We start from the raw sequence: 27,928 nt of genomic DNA on the forward strand, positions 1-27,928 counted from the left end.
ATGGAGGTGACTTCGTCAGGGGTGATTTTCCAGCTGACGGCGCTTCATGCCCATCAGCTCCATGCTGTGGAGATGAAGGATGGCCAAGGTGTGAGTGCTGCTCTTCACTCTGCTCGAGGAGGATTTGGGATCATGGCTTGGATGTCCTGCAGGCAAGGACTTCGCTGGTCATCTAAGGTGGCTTTGTGCAGCTGGAGGGATGTAAAGCACCTGGTGGGGAGAGTGGATTCAACTGCTTTGTCCCACTGGAACCCCTGTGCGTACGGGACAGCTCGCTGCACCCCACTGCCCTGGGAGGGCAGGATCCCAGCCATGGCAATGGGAAGGCAACTGGGCTTTACTGGCCAGGGAGTCAGGGCACTGGGGGACCTCAGCTGTGGAGCAGAGCCCTCCTGGAGGAGGCTAAAGCCCTGATTTGTGCTTTGCCCCCTTTGGAGCTGGGGATGCTCGGGGCTGGGCCAGGCCAAGGGATGCGGTAAGTGCCTCTGCATGGGCATGGGGGTTTAAACCTCTCCCGGGGGGGGGGGTTCAAGCATCTCCGAGCCGGCTCCAGGTGATGTTTAAGAGGCAGAAGGGGCACAGCCGGGCCTTGGGGGGGGGCTGATTTATCCCATTAGAGCCCCCTCCGGCTCGCAGCCCCCCAGGACGTGTCCAGCACCGCAGGTCCCCCCTCCCCGGCCGGGCCACAGGGAGGACGGGGTTAAAGCTGCGGCTCCCGCACCGGCTCCGCGCCCGCCCTCCCCCCGCCTCCCGGCGGCGAGGAATTTCCTAAAACACCCAAAAAAAAGTGGGAAAATAATAATAATAATAATAAAAAACCCCAAACCCAACACCCCCCCCTCCCCCCCCCCCCAGCCCCCACCCCCATCTCCGCCTTTAATACCAACAAACAAACTCCTCGGCTCTCCCTAAAGGAGGCGCCTTTGATCGGAGCGAGACGAGACCCGTCGGGCACCGGCATCGGCACCGCGGCACCCCCGGGACCCGGCACCTCGGCACCGGCATCTCTGCATCCCCGGGCACCGGCACCCCCGGGCACAGCATCCCCGGCACCGGCGCCCCTGCGAACCGGCATCTCTGCACCGCCGGCACCTCGGCACCGGCACCACCGGCACCAGGCACCCCACACCGGGACCGAGACCGCGGCACTGCCGGGCAGCGACAGCGGGAGCGAAGTCCCCCGGCACCGAGACCGAGACATCACCGGGCACCGCACCGGGACCAGCACCGGGACATCGGGCAGCGGCACCCACGGGCACCCGGGACAGAAGCTCCTGGGCACCGGGACGAAGCCGCCGGGCGCCGATCGCCGCGATGCTGCCCGGGGCAGGACCCCTCGCCTTCCTCCTCCGGTGCCTGCTGCTCCTCCTCGGCTCCGAAATCCGCGCCCGGGCTCGTAAGTCCCCCCCGGCTCCCCTCCACCGGTCCCTCCGTGCCTCAGTTTCCCCATCGCCGGGGTCCCCGGGACTATGAGGGTGGGACTATGCTTTGCGGGCATGGCCCCGGGTACGGGGGTGCAGGTGCTGGTCCTCCATGGCCAGGATGTCCCAGCAAGCCAGGTCCCCCAGCCTGCAGCGCTGGGGACACAGTGGTGTCCTCCACTACCTGAGCACACTGCTGGGTGCTGGTGAGGGTGCTGGGGGCTGGAGGGGCTGACAGGGATGTGATGAAGGTCTGGGACCTTGCCATGGGCTAGAAATGGTGCAGGGCAGGGGGTTGAGATGCAGATCTTCCCCTGCGTAGCTCCCACTCAGCAAGAGCACATCTCCCCGCTGAGGGTGGGCAGGGACATGGGCAACTTGGGGAAAGGATCCCCCCAAACCAAAGCTTGGGGCTTTTCTTCGTGTCCATCCCTTGTCCATCTCCATGTCCATCTCTTGCCCATCCCTTGCTCTCACCTGCTCCTGCTCCCAGCAGGCAACTGGGACAGGTAGGATTTGGGATGGGAAAGGGATTTGTGCAGCGCTTCCTTGTTCAAAAAGCCTTGAAGGACTTGGCCAGGGCTGCTCAGCAGCTTGGAGGATGCTGGAGGTGTTAACTGGAGCCGGGAGCTGGGTTTGACTTGGGTAAGGGACTGGGACCTACTGGGCACCCCTACAACATCACAAAGCCACCTGAGCAAACCAAAGCAGCGCCCGCTGGGTCCCTCCATGTGTTCTCCTCTCTAATCCCAGCGGAGCCTGTCGGTGGCTGCATTAAGGTGATTGATGACCTGCCTGCTGCCAGCAGTGCATTAGGCACTCGGCAAATGACCATCCTCCTGGAGCACTGACCCTAACTGTGAGCACTGGATTTGCTTGTCCCGGCAGTGAAGTGTCCAGGGGGGGAAAGGCAGGAGGATGAATGGGGCTTTGCAGAGCCCTGGAGAGCAAAATTAGGGTGAGTTTGGCTACTTCCCCTTCCCTGGGCTCAGCCCACAGCATCATTCCTCGTGCAAGGGATTTTGGGCTGACTCCGTGCCTCTGCCAGGGCTGTATTATCTGTGGTACCCAGGCTAGGAGGAGGATGGAGACAACACCAGGAGGTTGAAATAGGTGCTAGGTGAGGTCTTTGCTTTGCTGATGGAAGGAGAGCCCCTACATTGCGCATAAACCGTGATGAATGGGGGCAATGGGGGGTTGTCTGCTTCGGGAGGAAGTGTTGGGGTCCTTTTGCATCACTTACAATGGTGATAAAGGGCTGGAGACTGCAGGACAGGGGCAGAGAAGTCCGGGATCACCTCTCTGCATCACTTTGGCCGTGCTGAGGGTACATCCCCCGGTGCTGGGGGCTGCAGGAGCCCCATGACTGAAGGTAAAGGGGTCTTGGTGAGGAGACCCTCATCCTCCTCCATCCACCTCTACCACTCATTGCCTCACATTTATCTCCGCGCTGAGCACTCAGGGAGGATGAGGACAAGAGCAAATTAGCTCCGAGCAGCCTCATCAGCCAAGAGACCTCCAGTGTCGCGGCTAAAAATAGGTGAGGAGCAGAAACACTCGGGCTCGAAGGCAAGTCAGAAAGGAGGAATTTGCCCACAGAAACAGGCTATTTTAGGGGATTTACACTGGGCTAAGAGGCTGTCAGGGGCACAGGTTATTGGGCTGGATGCGCAGGGGGTGAGCAACGCAGCAGCAACCTCTGAGTGCAGTGATGGTGTGGCTGGAGGCGTTTAAAGCCAGCATCTCTGGAGAGCACAGGGCAGTGGTGTCAGTTCTAATGTGGTTCCTGGAGAAAAGGGGGTTCATGGGGTCTGTTCTACGGGTTTGGATCCGGTGCGATGGGGGAGTGGATGGTCCAAGAGGGGAAGGAGTGGGATGAAAAGCAAACCCTACCTGTGGACAGGGTAAGGGAGAGGTGACGGCTGCACATCCCACTTTAGACACCCAAGAATCCCCTTGGGAAGGAGCAGGGGGAACAGAACCCTGCCTGCTGCTCACAGAGGCCATGAGGATGCTCTGGATGCAGGACTTGGTTCCTCCACCCTGGGGAGCTCAGGGATGCTTCATGCGGCTCAGCTGCAGTTTTCCAGGCTCCCACAGTGCCAAGAAGGAATTGCCAGCCCAGGACGGAGGGAGGCGAGGATGTGGGAAGTGATCTGGATGTGAGCAGAGCCATTGGGATGCCACATGCCAAGAGCTGGGTGCGTTTTAAGCAGTCCCCTCTGAGCTGAGGTTGCGCTTTAAGCCCTCCATAAACACAGGGCTGTCACGGGAGAGCCTGGACTGTCTGTTCCAGACACTGCTTCTTACACCTTAGCTATGGCTGCTTTTAAAACCTACAGACTGCGTTGCATAAACTAAAGCATAAAATGTTTGTGCTTTATTTATGTGCATTTATTTATTATGTATATAATGATAAAGAATGAGGAGTTTGGGTGCCATGGTTTAGTGTGGGGTGTCCCTGCCCGTGGCAGGGGGGTCAGAACTGGATGATCTTAAGGTCCTTTGCAACCCAACCCATTCCATGATTCTATAAACACAGCCCCTGAGCCTGGCGTGGGGCTGCCAGGCAGGTGTGGGACCTCCACAAAGGCTCCTGGGGCCATGAGCACAGCTCCAACAGTGTCCAACTCCATGGAGAGCTGTGGGGAGACTGCCTGGGATGCAGAGACATGGAAAGGTTTGGGTTCAAGGGACCTTAAAGCCCATCCAGCTCCAACCCCTGCCACGGGCAGGGACCCCTTCCACTGGAGCAGCTTGCTCCAAGCCCCTGTGTCCAACCTGGCCTTGAGCACTGCCAGGGATGGGGCAGCCACAGCTTCTCTGGGCACCCTGGGCCAGCGCCTCAGCACCCTCACAGGGAAGAGCTTCTGCCTTATCTCCAGCCTGAACTTGCCCTGTTCCAGTTTGAACCCATCACCCCTTGTCCTATTGCTCCAGTCCCTAATGAAGAGCCCCTCTCCAGCATCCTTGCAGCCCCCTTCAGACACTGGAAGCTGCTCTGAGGTCTCCACGCAGCTTCTCTGCTCCAGGCTCAACAGCCCCAATGTTCTCAGCCTGGCTCCATACAGGAGCTGCTCCAGCCCCTGCTCATCCTCACGGCCTCCTCTGGACTTGCTCCAACAGCTCCATGTCCTTCTGATGTTGAGGACACCAGAACTGCACACAATGCTCCAGGTGAGGTCTCACCAGAGCAGAGCACAGGGGCAGGATCACCTCCCTACACCAGCGATGAAACAGGGAAGAAACAGGGTGACACTTGTGGGGCATTGCAGTAGCATCCTTGTTGGAGGCACTTTGGTACCTGGAGTGAAAGTCCCTGCCAGGGAAACTGAGGCATGGGGCTGGTGGAAGCTTCCTGCTGTAGGTGAGCAAACTGGGAGCGGTTTGTGCCTTCATGTTCTGTGCTTTGGGGTCTTGCAGGTGCATTAGTCCCTCTCTAGACACAGGTCAAGGCTTTACCTGCAGTAGGGACTCACTTCTGTGGACTCTTGTGTGTCCTGTAGCATGTCCAGGGGTCTTGGAGCAAGCTGCTCCAGTGGAAGGGGTCCCTGCCCGTGGCAGGGGTTGGAGCTGGAGAAGCTTTAAGGTCCCTTCAACCCAAGGCATCCTGTGCTTCTATGGTTCTATGTCCCCATGATTCTATGATTCTTGTATTTGAGAAGATGGGACCTGTTCTTGGAGGCATTTACAGTGGGAAACCCCCCCCTTTCCACCTCTACTCCTGCTTCCAGGTCCCTTAGGGCCACCTCCAAGAGCAGAGCAATCAGCAAGCTCAAGTTGTGTCTCCACGGTGGCATGGACCAGGCCGGCCCATTGTCATCTCCTTACCTAGGGAAGGAAATCAAGGTGATGGCTTCACCTGGCTTGTTTGGTCCTGCGGCTTTGCAAACCTGCTGCAGCTCAAGAGCCCTCTCTGGCAAAGCAGAAGTGGAACAAGGTGACTTTTGTGAGCCTGCGGCTGCTGAAGATGCAATAAACAAGGTGACTGAGCGGCACGGGAGCAACTGACTGCCACAAACGGCTTTGGACTCCGGGTGGAGGGGGAAGATCTCCAAGGTTTGACCTCAGAGACTGAAATTATTAAACCTGGCACGGGACAAAAAGATCCAAACTTTCAAACCTCCTGCATCCACCCACCCACCCCTCCCTCCATCCATCCATCCCTCCATCCATCCATCCATCCATCCATCCATCCATCCATCCATCCATCCATCATCCATCCATCCACCCATCCATCATCCATCCATCCACCCATCCATCATCCATCCATCCATCCATCCATCCATCCATCCATCCATCCATCATCCATCCATCCATCCATCCATCCATCATCCATCCATCCACCCATCCATCATCCATCCATCCACCCATCCATCGTCCATCCATCCATCCATCCCTCCATCCATCCATCCCTCCCTCCATCCGTCCATCCATCCCTCCCTCCATCTATCCATCCCTCCATCCATCCATCCATCCAACCATCCATCCATCCATCCATCCATCCATCCATCCATCCATCCATCCCTCCATCCCTCCCTCCATCCATCCGTCCTTCCATTCATCCATCCATCCATCCTTCCCTCCATCCATCCCTCCATCCATCCTTCCCTTCATCCATCCCTCCATCCATCCATCCATCCATCCATCCATCCATCCATCCATCCATCCATCCATCCATCCATCCACCCATCCATCCACCCATCCATCCCTCCATCCATCCATCCATCCTTCCCTCCATCCATCCCTCCATCCATCCTTCCCTTCATCCATCCCTCCATCCATCCATCCACCCATCCATCCCTCCATCCATCCATCCATCCCTCCCTCCCTCCCTCCCTCCCTCCCCAAACACGCTGCTGCCTCGTGCCCAAGCCCCGGCGTCATGCTACTGAGACACGGACAAGTGTCTACTGCTGCCCGTGGCTGCCAGGCAGCCTTCATGTGACCATCAGCCCTCTGCACACATGAACCAAGCTGCTTGCGAGGGCTGGACCCAAACCAGGGCTCCGCTTGTGATTAAATGCTTGGAGGAAGCAGCCAACTGGCACGGGAGCCTGCAAGCCGAGCAGGGCCGTGGCGCACGGAGGCAACTTCATCTCTTCACCCGCAGCGTAATTCATGAGGATGCTGCAAGCAGGGAAGAATGAAGTCGTTTTCTCACCCTTTGGCTATGAGAAATGATGGCTTCTTCTTTTTTTTTTTTTTGAGTTTTGTGGAGTTTTATTTCTTTTTCTTCTGGGTTTCTGCAGTTCCCAGCCTCACTGTGCCCGTTCTTGTGTGGTTTGCTGTAAGCACACGTCCTGCATGGCTGGAAATATGGGTTTGCTGAGTTGTGAAGAGGCTTGGAGCAAGCTATGGGGTCAATGTAAAGGCCCGATGGCCCTGCCTTGGCAGAGGGGATGGACTAGGCAATATCCAGAGGTCACTTCCAACCCTAATGAGTCTGTGTTTCTATGTAGGGGAAAGGAGAGAAAATGCTTCTGCCTGTGCCTCTGGTGGCATCCGCCCCAAAACTAACTCATCTCCACCTCTGCAGATGCGACGTGGCCCCATAGTGCTGTGCTTGGGCTAGGTGGTGTGGGGAGTGATGGCCACCTCCTCTGAAGGGATAACTTGGAGAATCAAGTGCTTGAAGCCATCAGCTCAATGAGGAGCTCAGGGCTGCAGGCAGGCTCATAGGGATTGAGTTGGAAGGGACTTATAAAGAGCATCATAGACCCATAAGGCTGCCCTTTCCCTATGGTCACAGGGTCTGGCCATGGTAGAGCATTGCTTGGGTCTATCCTGAGTTGGGCTGGTTCAGCTTGGAGAAGAGAAGGCTCCTGAAGGGGAGACCTGAGAGCAGCTCCAGTGCCTAAAGGGGCTGCAGGGAACCTGGAGAGGGGCTTGGGACAAGGGCCTGTAGGGCCAGGCCAAGGGGAATGGCTTGAACCTGCCCGAGGGGAGACTGAGCTGAGCTCTTAGGCAGAAGCTCTTCCCTGTGAGGGTGCTGAGGCGCTGGCCCAGGGTGCCCAGAGAAGCTGTGGCTGCCCCATCCCTGGCAGTGCTCAAGGCCAGGTTGGACACAGGGGCTTGGAGCAAGCTGCTCCAGTGGAAGGGGTCCCTGCCCGGGGCAGGGGTTGGAGCTGGAGGAGCTTTAAGGTCCCTTCCAACCCAAACCACTCTGGGATCCTACGGTCAGGAGCTGAAGGAGGGATGTCTGCCCACTGCAGCCTTTTGCTATGGGTTTTGCCTCGGTGGTAGGAGAAATGCTTTAAGCAGGTGGCACCTGCAGCTTTGGCAAGGTGGGACAGCACTGGCCAGGCTCTCTAAATCACTGCTTCGCCCCTGGTGCCAGAGCAGAGCACGGGATGGCCATAAACTGAAACAGAACAAGTTTCACCCCAACAGGAGGAACAACTCCTTTACGTTGAGGGGTATCAGAGCCCTGGCAGGGGCTGCCCGGGGGGGTTGTGGAGTCTCCATCTCTGGAGGCATTCAAACCCCACCATGGACACCTTCCTGTGTAACCTGCTCTGGGCGGCCCTGCCTTGGCATGGGGTTGATCTCCAGAGGTCCCTTCCAGCCCTAATGGTCCTGTGATGGTTTTAGCATCACTGGGGTGGTGAAGGCCACTGAGCTCGTTTTAGGCACCTTTGAGGAGTCCTTCCAGCAGCACAGCAGTGCAGGCTCAGCACCCACCAGCTTGCCTGTATTCACAGGGTGGGCAGCAGGAGCTGGGGCCCTTGCCTTCAAAACCAGCCCTTTCCCCTCTCCCCACATCCCCAGGGCACCACAAGGTTTTAAAAGACCCATAAATGCTTCAGGGAGCGTAAATATCTCCACTACCTTGAGCAACGTCATCGCCCAAACTACCTCAAATCCCCCCGATGACATAACCCTTAAATCACCTCCAGCTTTTAGTGGGGCTTTGGGCACTGACGGCACCAATAACACATTCATGGAGGAGCTTAAGCCCTGGAATGTCCCCCCTGGCTGCTCGGGGCCTGGGGACACATCACAAGAGAGCAGGAGCTGGGCTGTGGTGGGTGTTGTGGGCTCTGGGTTCCTGCCCGTTCCGCTGGGGTCAGAGCTTGGTCCTGCAGGACCAGTGATGCTTTTTGATGTGAGCGTTAGGCATGGCTGAGTTGGGCTTCCTGTGGGGAGTATGGGCATGATTTGGGCATGGTTTTGTCCCACAGGTGCTGCTGCGGGCTGGCCTCCTCCTGCCAAAGAGTTGTAGAACCATAGAATAGTTTGGGTCGGAAGTGACCCCAAAGCTCATCCAGTCATCAAAGCTCATCCTGCAATGAGCAGGGACATCTTCATCTAGATCAGGTTGCCCAGAACCACATCCAGCCTGGTCTCACGTATCTCCAAGGATGAGGCATCCACCACCTCCCTGGGCAACCTGTGCCAGTGTTTTACCACCCTCATTGTAAGGGATTATCACTGCAGTCCCTGATGAAGAGTCCCCCTCAGCATCCTTGTAGCCCCTTTCAGACACTGTCCCAGCTCTTCTCATCCCAGAGGAGAGCTCCCACAAGGACCGTCCCATTCTCTTACATAGCTTCTGGTTGTCTTTCAGGGCCGGACGTGTTCTGTGACTTCAATGGCAAGAAGTACAGCCCGGGTGAGAGCTGGCACCCCTACCTGGAGCCGCAGGGGCTGATGTACTGCATCCGCTGCAGCTGCTCCGAGGCAGGTCCCGCCGAGGTGCCACGCGCGGTGGTGGGGATGCTGCTGCAATGGGCACTGACTTGGCAGCTTTAAAGTAGATCAGGTTTAAAGCAGGTCTAATTTGACCAGAAAAGCCCTTTCCAGTCCCATATGGACATTGGATTCATCTCTTTCCTTTTGAAAATACCCCCTTGTCACCATAGGGTGGTGGATTCACCTTATGAGGGAGTTATCTCAGTAGTGCTGGTGGGCTGCAGGGTCAGGGCTGTGATGGGACCATGGGTGGTATTTGATGATGAGACCATGAGCTGGTAGGGTTTGACCTGGGGATGGAGACCTCCTTGGCTGGGTTGACCTGGGGATGGAGACCTCCTTGGCTGGGTTGACCTGGGGATGGAGAGCTCCTTGGATGGGTTGACCTGAGGATGGAGACCTCCTTGGCTGGGTTGACCTGGGGATGGAGACCTCCTTGGCTGGGTTGACCTGGGGATGGAGACCTCCTTGGCTGGGTTGACCTGAGGATGGAGACCTCCTTGGCTGGGTTGACCTGGGGATGGAGACCTCCTTGGCTGGGTTGACCTGAGGATGGAGACCTCCTTGGCTGGGTTGACCTGGGGATGGAGACCTCCTTGGCTGGGTTGACCTGGGGATGGAGACCTCCTTGGCTGGGTTGACCTGGGGATGGAGACCTCCTTGGCTGGGTTGACCTGAGGATGGAGACCTCCTTGGCTGGGTTGACCTGAGGATGGAGACGTCTGTGGCTGGGCGAGCTACACCAGCACAATCAGTTGTGATAACATGGCCATCATCCAACATCTCCCTCTTGCAGGGGTGAACATGGAGCAGAATGAACCTTCTCTGTCTCTGTCTCTCCCCAGAACGCCAACATCAGGTGCTACCGGATCCAGTGCCCGGCTCTGCAGTGTGCCAGCTCCGTCACGGACCCCCAGCAGTGCTGCCCACGGTGCCTTGGTAGGTGGACATCCCATGGGGAGAGGGTGACAAGGTGGCCATGGTCCTGCAATCACTGGGGACCCTGTACCAGCACTTCTGCCTTATCTCCAGCCTAAATCTCCCCTGTTTCAGTTGAACCCATCACCCCCTGTCCTATCACTCCAGTCCCTGATGAAGAGCCCCTCTCCAGCATCCTTGCAGCCCCCTTCAGACACTGGAAGCTGCTCTGAGGTCTCCACGCAGCTTCTCTTCTCCAGGCTCAACAGCCCCAATGTTCTCAGCCTGTCAAACCCTTCCAGGTTTCACCTCTGTGCTGAGCTCAGCGGGCTCAGGGCAACCTCATTCTCCCAAAGCTTTATGTCCATGCGATGCCCTGGCCACTTCTTCATGGGGTGTCAACAGCTCCTCACCCTTGTGGCTTGGGTTGGTGGGGAAGCTGCTGAGCATCCGTGCGACACCGGCGCCTGGCTCTCATCCTGTTGCTTCCTCATCTTTTGCAGAGCCACATTCCCCCTCCGGCCTGCGGGCCCCCCTCAAGTCCTGCCAGTACAACGGGACAAGCTACCAGCAAGGGGAGATGTTCACCACCAGCGAGCTGTTCCCCAGCCGCCAGCCGAACCAGTGTGTGCAGTGCAGCTGCTCCGTAAGCGACCAGCGAGCCCAGGGGAGGCAGGAGGGGGGCTCGGGGTCTGCTCCTGCACCCCAACAGTGTCCCACCAGGGCACAAGCCTCATTGAGGACCATTGGGTGCATCCCTGGTGGGATGGCTTGTCCTCAGGATGGGGCTGTCAGTGCAGGAGGTCGAGCTTCATCTGGAATGGTGCTGGGTTCTCCCTGCCCAGGGGCTAAGGACCACTACAGAGATGGGTGCTTCCCTCTCTTTGATCCCAAGCAGGGTCCATTTGGCCCTGAGTTTGGAGCACAAAGCACTCTACTGCATCTCCTTCCCAATGGGAACAGCATGGACAAGCTGCTCCAACAGTGGGTTATTCACTAGAGATCCCACAGGCCAGTTCTGGGGGTCCTTGGGGTGGGCAGGGGACAGCCCTGTCCCCACTGAGCACAATGGGGTTCTTTGCCTGCTGTGAGGACCAGGGCTCTGGGGCTCTCCATGCAGCATCCAGCTATCCCACCTGCCCCACTGAGGCATCCTATGGCAGATGGACAGCAGAGAGGACACCCAGGAGCCTTTCCACGTGTGTTCTAGCTGCAGAATAGATGGAGTTTGTAGCTGGGAGAGCTCAGCGTGCTTGGAACGCAACACCAACAGGAGGTACCAGCTCTTGGGCTTCGGAAGTTCCTGGGATGTGGAGCTGGCGAGATTGAGTGAGCTCCAGAAAGGACCTGGTGGCTCCAAACCACTGCTGGGTGCCTGGATCTCATGGTGGCACCAGCAGCCAGCTCCTGCCCTGCATGGATGGAGCTCGCCATGCCTTGATCTTCATCCTGTTTGCTTGGATTTGAGTGGAGGCTGAACGCAGAGCTGAGAAGAGCTTGAGCATCAGGAGCTGGGCTCCTCTGGAATCCCCTGCAGCATCGTCATCCCCAGCCTCTGGGCCATTGTGTGCAGAGCCATGCCCTGCAGAAGGGCCATGCATGTGCTTTCCAGGCTGCCTACACAAGGCATCTACAGGGAGCATCTGCCTTTTACACCCAACTGCAGTGACTTTGCAGGACCGTTGCATGTCCTCGATGGTCCTGATTGCCCTGCCTGAGGGCTGTGACGGTGGCCAGGATGCTGAGTGCTCCTCAGCGCGCATGGAGTGCCCGTTGCCAGCGGTGGAGGGATGCTCCTTCTCCATGAGCCTCCAGCAATGCCGTGAGACCGGAGCTGGCTGCGCTCTGCCCAGAGCTCTTCCAGAGGCTGGGATCCTGTGAAACCCCATCAAAACCAAGTCCTGACAGGGCTGCCTTGGGAGCTGGCAGCAGCTCTGAGGAAGGTGTGTGGAGCGCGGGGCAGTGCTGCCAGGAGCTGAGTGTCAGCAGATGAATGGAGCAGCTCCTCCTCCTGGAGAGGGAGCAAGGAAGGGGGATTGGAAGTGCCGATGCTGGGCTTGGATGCTGGGAGGAACTGCTCATGCTGGCTGCAAGCCTCTGCCATAACAGAGGGCTGCAGACATGGCTTTCACCACCCGTCATACAGAGCCTTTGCATGGGACCAGGCTCCACGGGTCTGCGCTTTGCTTCCAGCAAGTAATTGGCCTAATCTTGGCCAGGAAAGAGAGAAGAGTGAGAAAGCCCAAATCACCTCCTTCTCTCATGCCAAGAGCACGCACGCTGTGGTTGCCATCACTTGATAGCAAAGTACGTGTAAAGCTGGTCTGAGCCCTTGGTGCTTGTGCACACCTTGGAGCAAGGTGGCGAAAGGCATAGCTTAGGTGTAGGAATCACACAGCTTCTGAGGCTGCATCCTCTCATATGGACCCCAGCTGGATGCCAGCCCATCACCTAGGGACAAACACGGGGAGGGAGCCCTTGAATCCAACTCTATGCGCAGGCCTGGCCCTGCTTTCCCATCCCATCCCACCCAACCCCATCCCATCCCACCCATCCCATCCCATCCCACCCATCCCATCCCATCCCATCCCATCCCGCCCATCCCATCCCATCCCATTCACCACTGTCCCCAGGAGCTCTGTGTCCTTGTCAGAGGCACTGGCCCTCCCTCAGGCTCTGTTTATCCAGCAGGATAATGCCTTGGATACGAAGAGGAAAATACAGGGATGGAGTGTTGCAGAGGCTGTGTCTGATGCGCTCAGCTGCTGGAACAGCTGCAGGAACAGCTGGTCTAAACCTCCCCGAGACCTCCCAGAGACCAGATCCGCTGGGATAAATCCTGCTTTTTATCCCACTTGCTCTTTTGCGCCTGGAGCAGGTCTTTGCCATGAGCTGCTGCTCCGGAGCAGAAGGAAGGAAGAGGCCGCGTGGCCAAACCCTGCTCCCTGCAGGTCTGGATCCCTCGGAGGGCCCTGAAGAAGAAGCACGGTTTGGGTTGCTCCATCCTCCACCACATCCTCTCATTGACCAAACCTTCTTCCTCTTCACATCCCTTTCACAGCAGTTTGGCTTCCTGGTGGGAGAAGCAGCTGCTGTGGCTTGGTTTTCTATGGATATCATTGGTTAACCTCTTGGCTTTGGTTGACTGAGAGCTTGTGGATACCTGGTTCATGGAGAAGAGGACCTTGCTGTTGGGGCCTGGCTGCTGCTGCACTGTTGAACATCCTTTTTTACCCTCCTGTAAAGGAGCAAAACGTCGTCCCTGTGGCAAACAAGTGCAAATCCACTGACTGAGGTGGGCTTGGGATGCACTAAGGTCAAGATTGGCTTTTACCTGTGGTTTTCAGCTTGAATCACTACAGGAGTGATGTTTCCTGAACTACCCAGCAAGCCAATGGAAGGTCTACATCTGCACCTCCATCCATAGCTCTTGATCCAATGTCTTTGTGTGCTTGGCTCTGGAGCTATTGAATAACCCAAGAGGAAGGGCAGAGCTGTGGAGCTGGGTCTGGCTTCAGCACCATCACTCTCCCCCTTTCCACTTGCCTCCTCCAGGTCCTTGTCCTGGGAGATGGCACAGGAAAGGCTCTTGTCCCTCTTCGAGCTGGTGGCTGTTGTGCAGCCTCTGCAAGTGTGTGGTGGCCATTTCCATGTGGCAGCACTGATGATGCTTGAGAGGAAGGCGCTGCCTCCTCCTTGGGGAATAACCCCCCATTCTTGCTCTTGGCCAGGAGCATGCCAGGAGAGGACACCACAGACCATGTTCCACCCCACAGGATGGAGCTTGCACGGACAGATCTTCATCTTTCATCAGCTGATAGGTGATTGATGGTAGTTGAGGGTGGCTTACAGGGTGGCTTTTGATTTAGGACAGATCGGACACCCAACACACGGCACATACAGCCCTGTCCATCTCTTCATGATGCTGATGATGCTTTTGTTCCTCCTGCTCTCCTAGGAAGGCCAGATCTACTGTGGCTTGGTGACCTGCCCGGAGCTCTTGTGTTCCTCTCCCCTCACCGTGCCAGATTCCTGCTGCCAGGTCTGCAAAGGTAATGAAGGGCGCAGGAGCTGCTCCTATGTGAGGGCTGGGAGACCCCAGGTGGTTGCCACCAGCTGGCAGGAGCCATTTGAAGCCACTTTGGCAGGATTTGGGAAGCCTGTGCTGTAAATCAGAGCAGTTCCTCTGCCTTGGTCGCACCATGAAACCGAAGATGAGGGCTTCCCCTCCGCATCTGCTTGTGTCCTGCCTCCCTGCAGCCCAGACACTGGGGAGTGAGGAGGGTATCAAGCTCCATGTCTCAATTAGACAGACTCAGGAGCGAATGAGCAGGTTCACTCCTTGCTGGCAACGAGCTCACAGCACAAAAGGAGTCTTTACTACGAAGCTGGAAGGCCGTGGTGGTCTCCTGGCCATGGACATAGAACGAGCTCCTTCCAAACTCTCCTCCTGTGCAGTTTGCGTTCCTACCTCTTAGTTTTTGGCGCAGCTGGGACCTGTCCTTGACTTGGTGGGAAATGTGTTTGGATTTCTTTTCTTTTTAATCAGAGACCTCAGGGCAGCTCCCAGTGTCTGAGGGGGGCTACAAGGATGCTGGAGAGGGGCTCTTCATCAGGGACTGTAGTGACAGGACAAGGGGTGATGGGTTCAGACTGAAACCGGGGAAGTTCAGGTTGGAGATAAGGCAGAAGCTCTTCCCTGTGAAGGTGCTGAGGCGCTGGCACAGGGTGCCCAGAGAAGCTGTGGCTGCCCCATCCCTGGCAGTGCTCAAGGCCAGGTTGGACACAGGGGCTTGGAGCAAGCTGCTCCAGTGGAAGGGGTCCCTGCTCGGGGCAGGGGTTGGAGCTGGATGGGCTTTAAGCTCCCTTCATCCCAACCCAGTTCCATGATTCTATGATCTTGCCCTACCATAGGTGGTTGCAAAGTCCTGCACAAAGAGCCAAGTGGCTTCCAAGGAAAGCATTGGGAATGCCATTGATTGTGCAATTAATTGCATGTCAGGGGGTACACAGGGCCCCTCTTGGCCCCAAATACCATTTTAATGGCAATTCTAGGATTATAGGAGCACTGATGAGTTGCTCTGGCCATGGCCTCCGTTGTGGGTAGACCTCTCCCAGCGTGGTTCTTGGAGGTCCTTTCCAACCCAAACCAGTCTGGGATCCTGTGATGCCATCTCCATCACCTCATACTTTAACTCCGGGGTGTTTTCATGCCACCTCCTTCAGAAGCCACAAGGCCACGTCCTTCTTGGAGCTGAGCTGTTGTCAACAGTGGGGATAAAAGAGTTTTGGGGGTCTGGTTCCCGTTTGCTTTGGGTGTTGGGAATTCAAAGCTCCTCTGCACTCACAGCACCGTGAAGAGAGCTGCGGGCAGGCAAGGAGGGCAGATCCTCACCCGGCCGCGCAGCGTTTCACAGGACAATGTTTTCCCTTGCAGATGGCTCACAGGAGAAGTCCACGGAAGAGGAGCCCCTGCAGTTAAACAGAGGTGTTGTACGTGACGTTTGAATCTTAAACCTCACGTTCTTGCTCCCAGCACAGCCCCGTTGCACAGCTCAAAGAAAGCCACTCGCCCTTGGCCATAGCCAAAAGGAATGAGCGGCTCTAGGTAGCATCACAGGGCCCTGGTTTACAGAGGAATCCTGTATGGGAATGGGCTCTCAGGCTGAGACCTCAGACCACCGAGGAAAGACTCTTGTCCTCTTCCTCTGAAGCATCTCCAGTGTCTTTGCAAGGGCAAAAGACTTGGGACTGGAAACCTTGGGCACTGCTCCTTGTTGGGAAGTTGAGGTTAAAGCAGCTGAGGAACACGGACAGAGGAGAGCCAGAGGTAACCAAGAGCCAGACGTGACCCTTACCCACAGTCAGATGGCCCAAAGCTCTCTTTGTGTGCCTTTGCATCAGGAGATGCTGCCTCCTCTCCCCGCTGGGCTCAAGGGTCTCCAGTCACACAGCAGCCAGTGCCTGTTTGTATCGGCAGCTCCAGCAAGGAAGAAGCGACTCCTTGGCTCCAAGGGTTGACTCCTGGTGACATTTCAGAGCTGGGCAGCCCACAGTCCTGACCCTGCCCTTTTCCATGTTGCTGGGTGCAAGGCCAGCATCACACCTCCACCACCTCCAAACCAGGCACAAGGGAACCCTTTGTGCCGCATGTCTTGTCCCAGCAGTTTGCTCTTGGAAGCCTGGGGATGCTCCTTGAGATTCCAGTCCTGCTGGCTCCACACCAACCCTCCCGGTGCTGCCAGGTGGGAGGGCAGGATATGGCCCATCCTTACCTCTCTGATCCTGTTTGGATAGCATGGATCGCAGTCCTCAGTTTCCCAGCAAGCATCTAGGAAAGGCCTAGCCTATGCTAGCGATGCAGGACCTCACTTGCTTCTCTGAGGGCATTGGGTTGCTGCCCCAATGAGGCTGCCCCACATGCAACAGAGGGAGGACACCAGTGTGGGGCACTGACACTGCTCAGCACTGCTGAAGTGGTTACAGCAACCTGGGTCATTGCTCATCCCTGTCTCTGGACCTTCCTCTCCCAGTGGAAGGTGTGTAGGGCTCTGCACGGCTTTGGAGTGAGAACAACCCAACTGCCCGGGTCTGAGTCCCCTTCTTTCCTCTCTCTGTTCACAGAGGCACTCACAAGACCAGTGCCTGGGGGAGGCCATGGGCAGGAAGCCTCCCGGAGCCACTGTGGCCACTGCCCTCAGCTCTTCCCTGGAGTTCGTGCCCAGGAGCTTCAAACCCAAGGGAGGAGGTGGCACCACCGTGAAGATCGTCTTGAAAGAGAAGCACAAGAAAGGTGAGGGGTGGAGGGGACGGGCCGAGTGCGCATGGAGGAAGGGGGCTTCTCCAGGACACTGAACGCGCCAAGGAATCTGTTTCAGGAGCAGGTTTCCACCACCAAGTCCTTCCTATTCCTCCACAGCCATTCTCACCCAGCTATCTCAGCCCTGGTGGCCCATACAGTCTTGATGGCATGTTCAAGGCCAGGTTGGATGGAGTCTTGGCTGCCATGGGTTAGTGGGAGGTGTCCCTGCCCATGGCAGAGGGCTGGAACTGGATGAGCTTAAGGTCCTTCCCAACCCAAACCATTCTATAATTCTATGATGCTAATCTATTGCTTTCTAAAAGGGGTCGGGAGAAGGTTGGTCCTTGGGGTATTTTGGAGATCTGGGACCTGGGAAGGGAGATGCTCAGCTGGAAGATTCCACATGGTCCTTCCAGGGCAGTGCCGCAGAGGGACAGGATGATGCTCCTTGCACCTACCACGTGCTGGGTCTGTCCCAGCGCTGTGGTCTTCCTCCTGGAGGAGGGAAAGAGAGATGAGGAGGTAACCCTCATGGAGATGAAGGTGATGAGGAGGTAGCCCCATGGATGCAGAGGGGAGAAGACAGGTCATTCCTCCTGCTGGGGCTCTCCCACTGCCGTGTCTCCAAAGGGCTCTTCCCAGTCCTTGGAGATGAAGCCCTGGAGGAAGCTGTGGGACCTCCAGACGTGTTCGTGGAGGAGTCAGCAGGTGGCACTCTTCACTGTGCTTCATGCGTGGGACAGCCTCCGAGGACCCTGGGCTTCAGAGCCCTGGAGGACGATGAGGTCCTGCCCACGCTCACCCCATCGGGGAGGTTGTCCCCAGCAGCATCCATCTCCTGCAGCTTGGTCCCCTGCCCCATAGAGTCCATTGGGTTGGAAAAGCCTTTAAGCTCATCCAGCCCAACTGTTCCCAGCACTGCCAAGGCCACCACTGAGGCACTGAGGTCTCGTCTACACGTTCCATGGCACCTCCTTAGTGGGGTGGCTGCGATATCCCCTTGTCTGCTGCTGGATGTGCTGCCAGAGGACCATGCTCCTCGAGAGAGCAGGGCCACCCGTTTCCGAGGTGTGAAATGCCTTGGGCTCCACCAAGCGTTGGGTTTGCAAGGAGGAGGAGGATTTATTTCCACTCTTTTCTTTCTCTCCTCCAGCCTGTGTGTACAACGGGAAGACCTATTCCCATGGGGAAGTGTGGCATCCTGTCTTCCGGCTCTACGGCCTCCTGCCCTGCATCCTTTGCACTTGCAGGGATGGTGTCCAGGACTGCCAGAAGATCACCTGCCCCAAGGAGTATCCGTGCGACCATCCAGAGAAAGTAGATGGGAAATGCTGTAAAATATGTCCAGGTAAGTGAGATCCCACCTTCTCCTGCAGGTACCTTCCAGGTCCTTCCTTTAGCTTTGGTTTGGAGCCCCAGGCAGATGTGTTCGCATCACTGGTCACTTGAATTGACATCAGCTCGGCAGGGCACGCACCACTTTAAGGGTTGGTCTGTCTTGAAGGGCAGCAGGACTGACCCAAGGTGAGGAAGATGCATCGATCCCGGATGGTTGTATCTGTTGGGTGGCTGTAGCCTGGAGAAAGATGCTCAAGGAGGGACGTGATAGGAGTCTTCAGATACAAAGATGCTTTCTGGGGAGGTCTGTTCTCCAGAGCTTGAACTGGGACAAGAAGTCATAGGGTTAAATTGTGGCAGCTGAAATGTAGGTTTCAAGTTAGAAGGACACTTCCCAACTGTGCTGTTACCTGTGGCACTCATGGCTTGATTGAACTGGAGTTGAATTCCCCAGTCTTGGAAGGGGAAGGCTTGGCACACAACTATTGGGGTGCTCCAGGTAGAACTGGGCTGATGCTGGGGCTGGGACATGGTGGAGAGGACCTCTTTATTTCTCATAGTCAATGTGGTTTGGGTCTCTTGGCTGCTTCTTGGTCATTGGAAAGCTGTTTACCTTGAACCACACACCTGGCAAAGATGGCGCAGAGTAGACCTGTTCCCCATTGGAGAGCATCCCTGTCATTCAGCAGTAGATGTTTAGCTGAGGGACCACCCAGTGCTTCCCTGGAGACACTAAAGGTACCTGAGCGCCTCTGAGCATCTCTGCAGATGCAGCACTTCCTGGCTGATGTCCGATGTGCATCCTCAAGGTGGTTTCCTGGCGGGGTCTCAGCAGGGAGAGCCAGCAAAGGGCATCGCCACACTTCAGAAGGGGGGCTGAGAAGTGGGGTTTTCCAGGTTTTCCAGCCTCCGAGCAGGGATGTTCTGAGCGAGCGAAGGGCAGAAGCTCAGCTTGTTTTAATAAGGTTTCTGATGTGTTTATGAGCAGGATTTATGACGTGGTGCCTGCTGGGAACGGGATGTGATGACTGAGCAGAGCCCTTCCAGTCTCGCATTCCCATTATAGTGGCTCTTTCTGCTTTCAAGTCTACAACTTTCTCTGCTGGGATCTCTCGTCTGCTCAGTCTTCATTTATTTCCAGTTAAACACTCTGACCCAGCCAAAACGGCTTTCTCCTTGCTTTCCAGCACTCCCAGATTGCAATCTCACACACATACACGGGGCTCAGCCAAGTCCCAGGCTCGTCCTTTGCTTTGCTGCACAGGGGTTTCATCCATCTTCCTTTTCCAGGCAATTCCCCTGACTTTGCTCCTCTTCCTCCTTTGTTCCCAGCAGCCTGGGGACAAACTGAGTGATTTCTGTTAACAAAAGGGATCCTGACTGAAGGGGAACCCGGTGCTGCGATGCATTGGTTGGATGGGGAGACCATTGTGGTTGCTGGGAGCAGGAGTAGTGGCTGGGACCCCTGCGTCCCTGCTTCTCCTCCCCAGCACTGTTGGCCATCAAGACTGAAGCTCCAAGGTTGTTAAATACCTGTTGTACCTGCAAGGATGCGTAGTTCCTTCTCTATTGTAAAGGTGGGGATTCCTCAACGGATGCAAAGAGCAGCCATGGAGTGAGTGAGGTTTAATGGTGTGGGATGGAGGTTTTCCTGCATCCGGACCCCGCGGTGGCAGGGATGAGGGTGGTGGGTTGTGGTTGTCCCCCATCACATCACACTGAGCCGAATGCTTGTCCTCCCATTTCACAAAGCCCTGCTTTGCATCTCTTTAAAGTGGGATTTCCATCCCCTCTCTGAGCAGAGGAGCTCAGGACCATGCCAGCAAGCGCAGAATGAGGCCTAGAATAACTGTCCTACTAAAATAAACCCCAGGCATCTATTCATAGCCAAACTTTCTTTCGAGTAGTGTAAAACAGCTCCAGCATCCAAAAGGACGGGGAGAACAAGGCTAAATTCAGCAGAGCTGAGCTTCCCTGCGTTCCAAAGACCACAACCAAAGGCAATAAATCTCCTTCCAAACCCATGGGGGATGCTTAATTACTCCAGATCCATTAAAAGCATGAAACAATCAGCAGCTCTGCCTTAGCAAGGATGCTGAAAGTCACGTAGGGGCCTGCCGGTGCCCTTGCTGAGGGTCTCCCCACTGTTGTACCCCACGTGGGGTGAGGGTTTGGGCTGGGGCTGAGCCGGGCGCGATGCCCAGGCACGGCGCTGGCTCCTGTGTTGCGGGTTCATCCCTGCGTGTTGCTGGCATTGATCCTTTGGGATGGCAACAGGAGTGAGATGGGAAGCAGGGAATTCAGCCTGGGCTTTGCAGTGGTGATGGTGATGCACCAAGGTCCTTGCATCCCCCATCCCCTTGGGTATGAGGGATGCGGGTGGGGAAAATCCCCCTTCCCCATCCCTGCTGGCACAAAGGATACCAAAATCATGGGGAATGGGGATCCAGAGATCCTTTATCAACATCACCCTTTGCTGCAGATCATGGTGTTGGGAATCAGAACCTGGGAGCCAAGGTCCGGTCAGAGATGTGGTTATCCCACATGGCATCAAATCCATGAGATGCCTTTCTCTTGGTGCCAAGAGTAAGGCCAACGAGATGCATGGGCTTGCAGTGGTGATGGCATCAAGATCCCTGCAGTGGGTATGGGGCATCCGGGTGGAGAAAATCCCCCTCCTCCATCCCTGCTGGCAAACAGGAAGCCAGAATCAAGGGGAATGGAAAACTTGAGGCTAAGCAGAGTCACAGACCCTTTATCAACGTCTCCCTTTGCTGCGGATCGCAGTGTTGGGGATCAGACCCTAGGAGCCAAGGTCCATTCCGAGACACAGCATCCCACGCAGCATCAAACCCAACGAGATGCCTGTGCCTTGCCCTGGGTGCTGAGCTGGCTCCTCCAAGCTCCTTCCTGCCCCATTTCATGAGCTCTGTCCTTGTTCTTGCCCAGAAACCAAGGTCAAACCCACTGATGAAGCAGCCACCACGCGCTGCGGCAAGAACCCCAACCGCGTCCTGGTGTACATGTTCGTGCCACCGAGCTCCGGGTCCTCCAAGGAGATCCTCAGGACGATGGCAGTGGAGAAGGAGCCCGCAGAAGAGGTGGAAATCTACAACTGGAAGCTGATTAAAGGTGGGTCATGTCCCGAAAGCAGGCAGCAATGGAGGAGGTGTGTGGAAACGTGCTGCTTTCCAAGCTTTGTTCGTGTTCTCAGGCGTTCCTAGTGGTGCTCCAGACCTCAGGTGGCGAGTGCAAAGCTGCTGACAGCAGGCTGGCTCCTCCAGCTCCATCCTTCTGCACTCTTTCGCCATCAGTTGCATGGAGATCAGGGGCTGGAAAGCACTCCTGGCCCCAGTGTGGGCCATCATGAGCTGGAACACCATCCAGAGGTGCAGCACATGGGCAAACAAGGGCCATGGGTTCTCCTCCAAACCTGCCCTGGCTTTCATGCCAAATGCACATGGAAAGCAAAGCAAAACGATGTTCTGGTCACTCTGTTCTTGTTCATTGCTGGAGCGAAGCTTGCAGAGATGCTGCAGAGGTGCACACGGAGGGGCTGAATTGGCCCAAGCTCACTCTTTGGATGGGCGGATTTGGATGCTCCTGTTGGGGAGTCCTCCAGACAGCAAATACACTGTCAGTGACACCAATCTCTTGCTCTCTCCTCGCACCTTTAGCTTTACAACTCTCTTACAGAGCAGAGGAGCCTATCTCTGCTAGGGAAACTCGGTAGACACTCGCGTTGCGTTTCTGTTGGGCATGGGAATGCATTGCAGTGCCCCAAGCCCAAGTCTCCATTGGACATACTCTACCCCTTGCAAAAAGCTGTGCCTTGAGCACTTGAGGTTGGTCAGACCCTACTTCTGGATACAGCGAACCTTGATCCATGTCTTCTGGATGAGTGTAGGCAAATAGCGGTCTCTTGGGCATGTTCCTGTCTTACATCACTCCCTTAGGAGACCTCCTGTGGCTGCCTCTTCAAGCTGCCAATGGGGAGAACACGTGGATAGGAGTCAGAGATGGAGCCCTGGCTGCCACTCCGTCTCCACGCTCCCCCTGCCATCCTTCATCCTCCCCAGTGCCCCTCTCCCCATCCTCCCCCCTTACCCCAGCACAATAGCAACTTGTGGCTGGAGGACACTCTGAGCCTGCACTGTCTGGGCCCCACCGCTTCCTCTCCTCGCTCCTTGGCAGAGGTTGCCACCCAAAACCTTCTCGCCACCTTCCGAGGCCAAGAGCTTCGTGTCTGCACGGAGCTCCTGAGCCCTGCCAGCCAAGGACAGGGGAGGCCCTTGTCCCCGAGGCCAACAGAGCTCTTTTGCTTGGCAGAGCAAAGTGTTACTATTGGGAAAGAGCATGAGCTCAGGCACATATGGATTCCACCTCGCCATGGTCCATCACTCTACCAACAGAGCAGCGTGTGTGGAGAAAGGAGCCTGCAAGTCACGCCTGGAGCCCGGCCATCTGCCTTTGTATGGGCTTATGGTACCTACGTGGCCTCTTCTATTCCTGTGTTTCCTCTTCGGGGCTGGAGTTGAGAGGAGAAACCAGCGCCAGCACCAGGCTGAAACCATACCCGGTTTGGTAATGGGGCATCACCAGCCCCGATGAGCTGCAATGGGGGTTCCCCATGGTTTTAGGGGTCTGGACACCTCAGTGACTTTGGAAAGAGACTTTCTGATGGTTTAGAGCAGGAATTGTCATGGGGAGAGAAGGCAAGAAAGGAGCAAGGAGGACCAGACAGGGACCAGCATGGTTTGGAGTCTCTGCTGTTGACTCCTGCCTTGCTGGAGGCCTGGATTGCACTGGAGGTGCAGCATCCCTGTGGATGCTGTTCCCACATTTCCCCTGCCAGGCTGCTGATGAGCCATTGACCAAACTATTCCTTTCTATGCTGAAAACCTGCAGGTCGGGGGCCTTCAGCACCGCCCAGTGTTTCACCACACTGGTACATCCCCATAGCACAGACCTGCCATCCGCATGCTCTTCCATCATCTGCTTGACGATCTCCTGCCATAAAGACTCTACAGCCCATCCAATCCCTTCCAGAGCCACAAACCCTGTACTAATGGAAGACTTTGCACAATGTTGAGCCTTCTTCCAGCTCGAGCTCCTGCCTCCTCATCCTCACCATTGTGGCTGTGAAGAGTAGGCTCCTTTCCTCTGAAGATGCCATCAGCTCCCACCTCTGTCCTCTCTCACGTGGTTTAAGGTTGAAGTTTTAGGTGGTTTAAACTCAGTTTAAGCTGGATTTATTCCCACTCTTTCCTTGATGTCAGAAATTTCGGGTCCTTTGCTCCTTTCGGCAGCTCTGCTCTGGACTCTGTGTCTGCCTTGAAGGGCAGAGCCCAAAACAGGACATGGGGCTCTGGCCCAAGGTTGGGTCCTGCTGAGATGAGTCTCGTACAGCCATGTGCACCCATGGGCCTTTGTCCAGCACCCACCAGGGTTTCATCTTGAAGATGATTTAGCAAGTCCTAAGAGCAGTGTCTTGGGTTAGACTTGCTTCATTCCCCAGCCCAGTGTTAAATGCCATGTTCAAAGTCATCATGGAATCCCACACTGGGTTGGGATGAAGGGAGCTTAAAGCTCCTCCAGCTCCAACCCCTGCCCCAGGCAGGGACCCCTTCCACTGGAGCAGCTTCCTCCGAGCCCCTGTGTCCAACCTGGCCTTGAGCACTGCCAGGGATGGGGCAGCCACAGCTTCTCTGGGCACCCTGGGCCAGCGCCTCAGCACCCTCACAGGGAAGAGCTTCTGCCTAAGAGCTCAGCTCAGTCTCCCCTCGGGCAGGTTCAAGCCATTCCCCTTGGCCTGGCCCTACAGGCCCTTGTCCCAAGCCCCTCTCCAGGTTCCCTGCAGCCCCTTTAGGCACTGGAGCTGCTCTCAGGTCTCCCCTTCAGGAGCCTTCTCTTGTCCAGGCTGCCCCAGCCCAGCTCTCTCAGCCTGGCTCCAGAGCAGAGCTGCTCCAGCCCTCGCAGCAGCTCCGTGGCCTCCCCTGGACTCATGGCCACCTCCTTGCCCTCACGTGCACTCCTCACACATGGGCATCACCTTGTCACTGGAAACCATTTCCTTGTGGTCCTTAGCCTGAATCTTCCCCTTTTCAGTTTGCAACCACCCCCCCTTGTCCTGTCACTGCAGGGGCTACCAAAAACTCTGTCCTCACCTTCCTCATAAGCACCCGAAAACGTGGTAAGTGCCCAACGACCCTGCCACCTCCCTCCAGCTCATCCTCAACGCTGCAAACAACGACCCTGCCTGTTGGACAGGACCTATTTGCTGGGAAACGGCATCTCCCATTCCCATCTCCATCCCATAACACCTCTATGGTGCTTGCAGGCACCGTGGGCTATTCTTATCTGCACCTCCCAGCGCGTGCTGGAGCATCAGCTGCATTCCCCCACTGCTCGCAGCTCCTGGCATCTGTCAGAGACAACCAAAGGCCTCCATCAGCTCTGGAAGGGCTCTCGGGTGACCGTTATGGAGGTCGGGTGATGAGGAGATGTTTATCTCTTGGAGCTCTTGTTTAAAATACCCTCTTAGTTACTGACATCCTGGAAAGGGCCTCACCAGCCATGGGGACCGCTCCTGCTCCTTGCTAAGTATAGACCAGGAGGATTTATTGAACGCTTGTGCCTTCCTTGCGTCATCAACACTTCCGTTATCTCCATCCAGCATCTTCGTTTGTTCCTGGTAGCACTTCTCCTCCTGACCCACTTCGAGGGCTTATTCATAGCTCAAAGAGCCACCTATTTCTCCTTATGGCTTTGACTTCCTGTATTCATTCCCCCTAGTCCATCACATCCCATTTATATGGATTGCTTGCCCATTTCTTTTCCTTACGTACTCTATTGTGTAATTCCTGCTGGGAATCAGGGAAAGTCTCTTAACCAAATAAGGGGGGGGGGGATGTTGCCTCTCACATCGGCAGCAGAGCCTGGGTGAGAGCTGGGGAAGGATGTGCCAGGAATACCTGCCTGCTTTGTCACGCTTCCCAGGCAAATGTGAGCATCACAACCCCTAATCCCGCAGAAAGGTCACTTCCATTGCTCAACGCAGGTTCTGGTTCTCTTGGCTCAAACATGTGAGTCAGGCACCTCCGCTAATGGGATGCTGCTGGCACAGGCAGGAATAGCAACTTCTGCTGAGGGCATTTATGGGGTTTTTCCTGTCCTGGAAGAGTTTCAGGGCTGGGGGCAGAGAGATGGAAAACTCTGGTCCCTGAGAGCATCCAGGAAAGGAAAGCATCCAAGGATGGAGGGGACTGTGCAGTGGGAGAGGATGCAGTGAGCAGGGAGGACAGGGATCCCAGGACCCCGTTGGTTTAATCTATATTTCTCTTATGGGTTTGGGGCAGCTCAAACCTCCTCCAATGGGAGATGCTTTTTGGAGCAACAAAACCTTACTGCTACCACCTGCCCATGGTGCTGTCCCTGCTGTGTTCTGATGTAATGAGCAGCGTTCAAATGGGATCTCTCCTGGTCTTTGGCCAGCCTTTGATTCATTCCTAAACCCCTACCAGGCTCGGTGGCAGCAGGTCCTGCACCAAAGCAGGGCATCTGATGAAGGCAGCATCCCTTTTACACAGGAGCGGACATCCAAACCTGTCTGAGCCTTCAAACCTGATTCCCTGTGGTTCCCTCTGCAGGCATCTTTCACCTGATCCAGACCAAGAAGATCAGCAAACAGGAATTCAAGCAGGAAGCACAGAACTTCAGGCTCATCACCAGGACGAACGAAGGTAGGGAGGCAACAATCCCATCTCCCCACTCTTCCAGCCCCAAACAGCCCCGTGTTCTGCTGCCCATTCCACAAAGGCTTCATGTATCCCGGCGGTGCGGCGTGGGGAGCTGATCCCTAGGGAGAAGACCTGTCCAAACGTGGCTGGGTTAGAGCTGCCCCTCATCTGCAACACTCCTGGTCAGCAGCCACATTTCCCCTTGATGGTGCTGGAAAGGACAGCCAGCTTTCTAAAAGTGGATGCAGGCTTGTGAAATCCAAAGGCTTTGTGCCTCCGAAGCGTGTAAACCTGTTGGATTTTGTGCCATTTAATCCATCTGGCATCACGGGTGGAGGGGGGAAAAAAAGAGGGAATTAAGCAAGGGATTTGAGAAAAATAAGCCCTTGAGGTAGTTTGAGCACTCATCCTTCATGTTCTCGGATGGGGGAGATGTTCCAGAGAGCAGGAATGCCGGTGCGCATGCCGAGCGTGCCTGCGCGGGGCGAAAGTGCCGTGTTCCTTGCTGCTGGCTGCCTCTTTGCCTGCGCTGGGATCAGCTGTACTGGGTTAGGTTCGGATCGGAGCCGTTCCAGTCTTGTCCAGCACCCACAGGTCATGGGGTCGGCTGGGAATGGCGCTGCTGCCCAGTGCATTCCAGCACACCCAGTGCCGCAGGGAGGGAGCTTTGGTTTTGCCTCCTGTCCATCCAGGGCAGCATCTCTTGGCCAAACAATGCGGGGGGGGGTTCAAGTCTCTGCTTCCAGATCAGGCTTTGGACCCTCAGTGGGATCGCTGGCACGTGTCCCCTTCGTGCCTCAGGTTCCCCTGACCAATAGCCCTGTTGTGAAACCATCTCTGCCGCTGCCGCACGTCCTAGGAAAGCATTGCCCAGAGATTTCCTCACAACAGGAGATTAATTCAGCCAGAAAATATTCCCTCCCTTGGGAATGACGCCACCAGGGCTGCATAATCCTTGCTGGGATTACGAGGGAAACAACAACCAAGGGGGAAAGCATCTCCAGCTCCCTCCTGCGCGCACGGGGATGCTGGTGCTTTGGGGGAGCAAGAAGAGGGGTTGGGATGCTTTGTGCTGGGTTTTGGGGTGTTTCCCAGCTCCCACCAATGCATTTGCTTTGCACTGCACAGCAGCGAGGCTGTGGAGGGACCTAAGGGGGGTTCTTCTCCTTAAACAGGGGAAGCTCAGGTTGGATTTAAGGCAGAAGCTCTTCCCTGTGAGGGTGCTGAGGCGCTGGCACAGGGTGCCCAGAGAAGCTGTGGCTGCCCCATCCCTGGCAGTGCTCAAGGCCAGGTTGGACACAGGGGCTTGGAGCAAGCTGCTCCAGTGGAAGGGGTCCCTGCCCGGGGCAGGGGTTGTGGCTGGAGGAGCTTTAAGCTCCCTTCATCCCAACCCAGTTCCATGATTCTATGATCTTGCCCTACCATAGGTGGTTGCAAAGTCCTGCACAAAGAGCCAAGTGGCTTCCAAGGAAAGCATTGGGAATGCCATTGATTGTGCAGTTAATTGCATGTCAGGGGGTACACAGGGCCCCTCTCGGCCCCAAATACCATTTTAATGGCAATTCTAGGGTTATAGGAGCACTGATGAGTTGCTCTGGCCATGGCCTCCGTTGTGGGTAGACCTCTCCCAGCGTGGTTCTTGGAGGTCCTGTGCGTGGGGTGAATCGTGTTTGCCTGCTCCAAGGGTTGCTGCTCATCAGTGTCCATCTCCATTCATCCAGGTCACTGGAACATCTTCCGAGCCCAGACGTCAGAGCTGCGGATGACAGAGAGCCCAGAGAAAGACACAAAGAACTTGTAATGAGAGCAAACTCTAACCTAGCTATTGATTTATGTACACACCCCATACACACATACACCTATATAGGAAGTACAAAGCCTCATTACTCAATAGACTGGCACAGCAGTAAAGGATGCACTAGTGTAAACTACAGAACCTCCAGCGATGGAGCCAAACTGAACCGCATGGAATCACAGCCGTGGAGGTGCCTCTCTCCAATGGGAGAGCACAAGAG

The 27,928-nt window shown here is 56.1% G+C and overlaps 1 protein-coding gene across 1 annotated transcript; it reads left to right on the plus strand.

Moving 5' to 3' along the window:
- Positions 1-27,750, plus strand: CHRDL2 (chordin like 2). Its single transcript, XM_065677170.1, has 13 exons — positions 1-88; positions 856-1,396; positions 1,521-1,627; positions 8,992-9,104; positions 9,962-10,055; positions 10,538-10,680; positions 13,993-14,086; positions 15,472-15,527; positions 16,659-16,827; positions 17,990-18,184; positions 21,124-21,306; positions 25,824-25,916; positions 27,635-27,750. The coding sequence occupies exons 1-13, from the start codon at positions 1-3 to the stop codon at positions 27,712-27,714; spliced, it is 1,956 nt and encodes a 651-aa protein (XP_065533242.1). The 3' UTR covers positions 27,715-27,750.
- The last annotated feature ends 178 nt before the right edge of the window (positions 27,751-27,928 follow it).

This window comes from Lathamus discolor, chromosome 4, assembly GCF_037157495.1.
Source record: "Lathamus discolor isolate bLatDis1 chromosome 4, bLatDis1.hap1, whole genome shotgun sequence".
Lineage (NCBI taxonomy): Eukaryota > Metazoa > Chordata > Aves > Psittaciformes > Psittacidae > Lathamus > Lathamus discolor.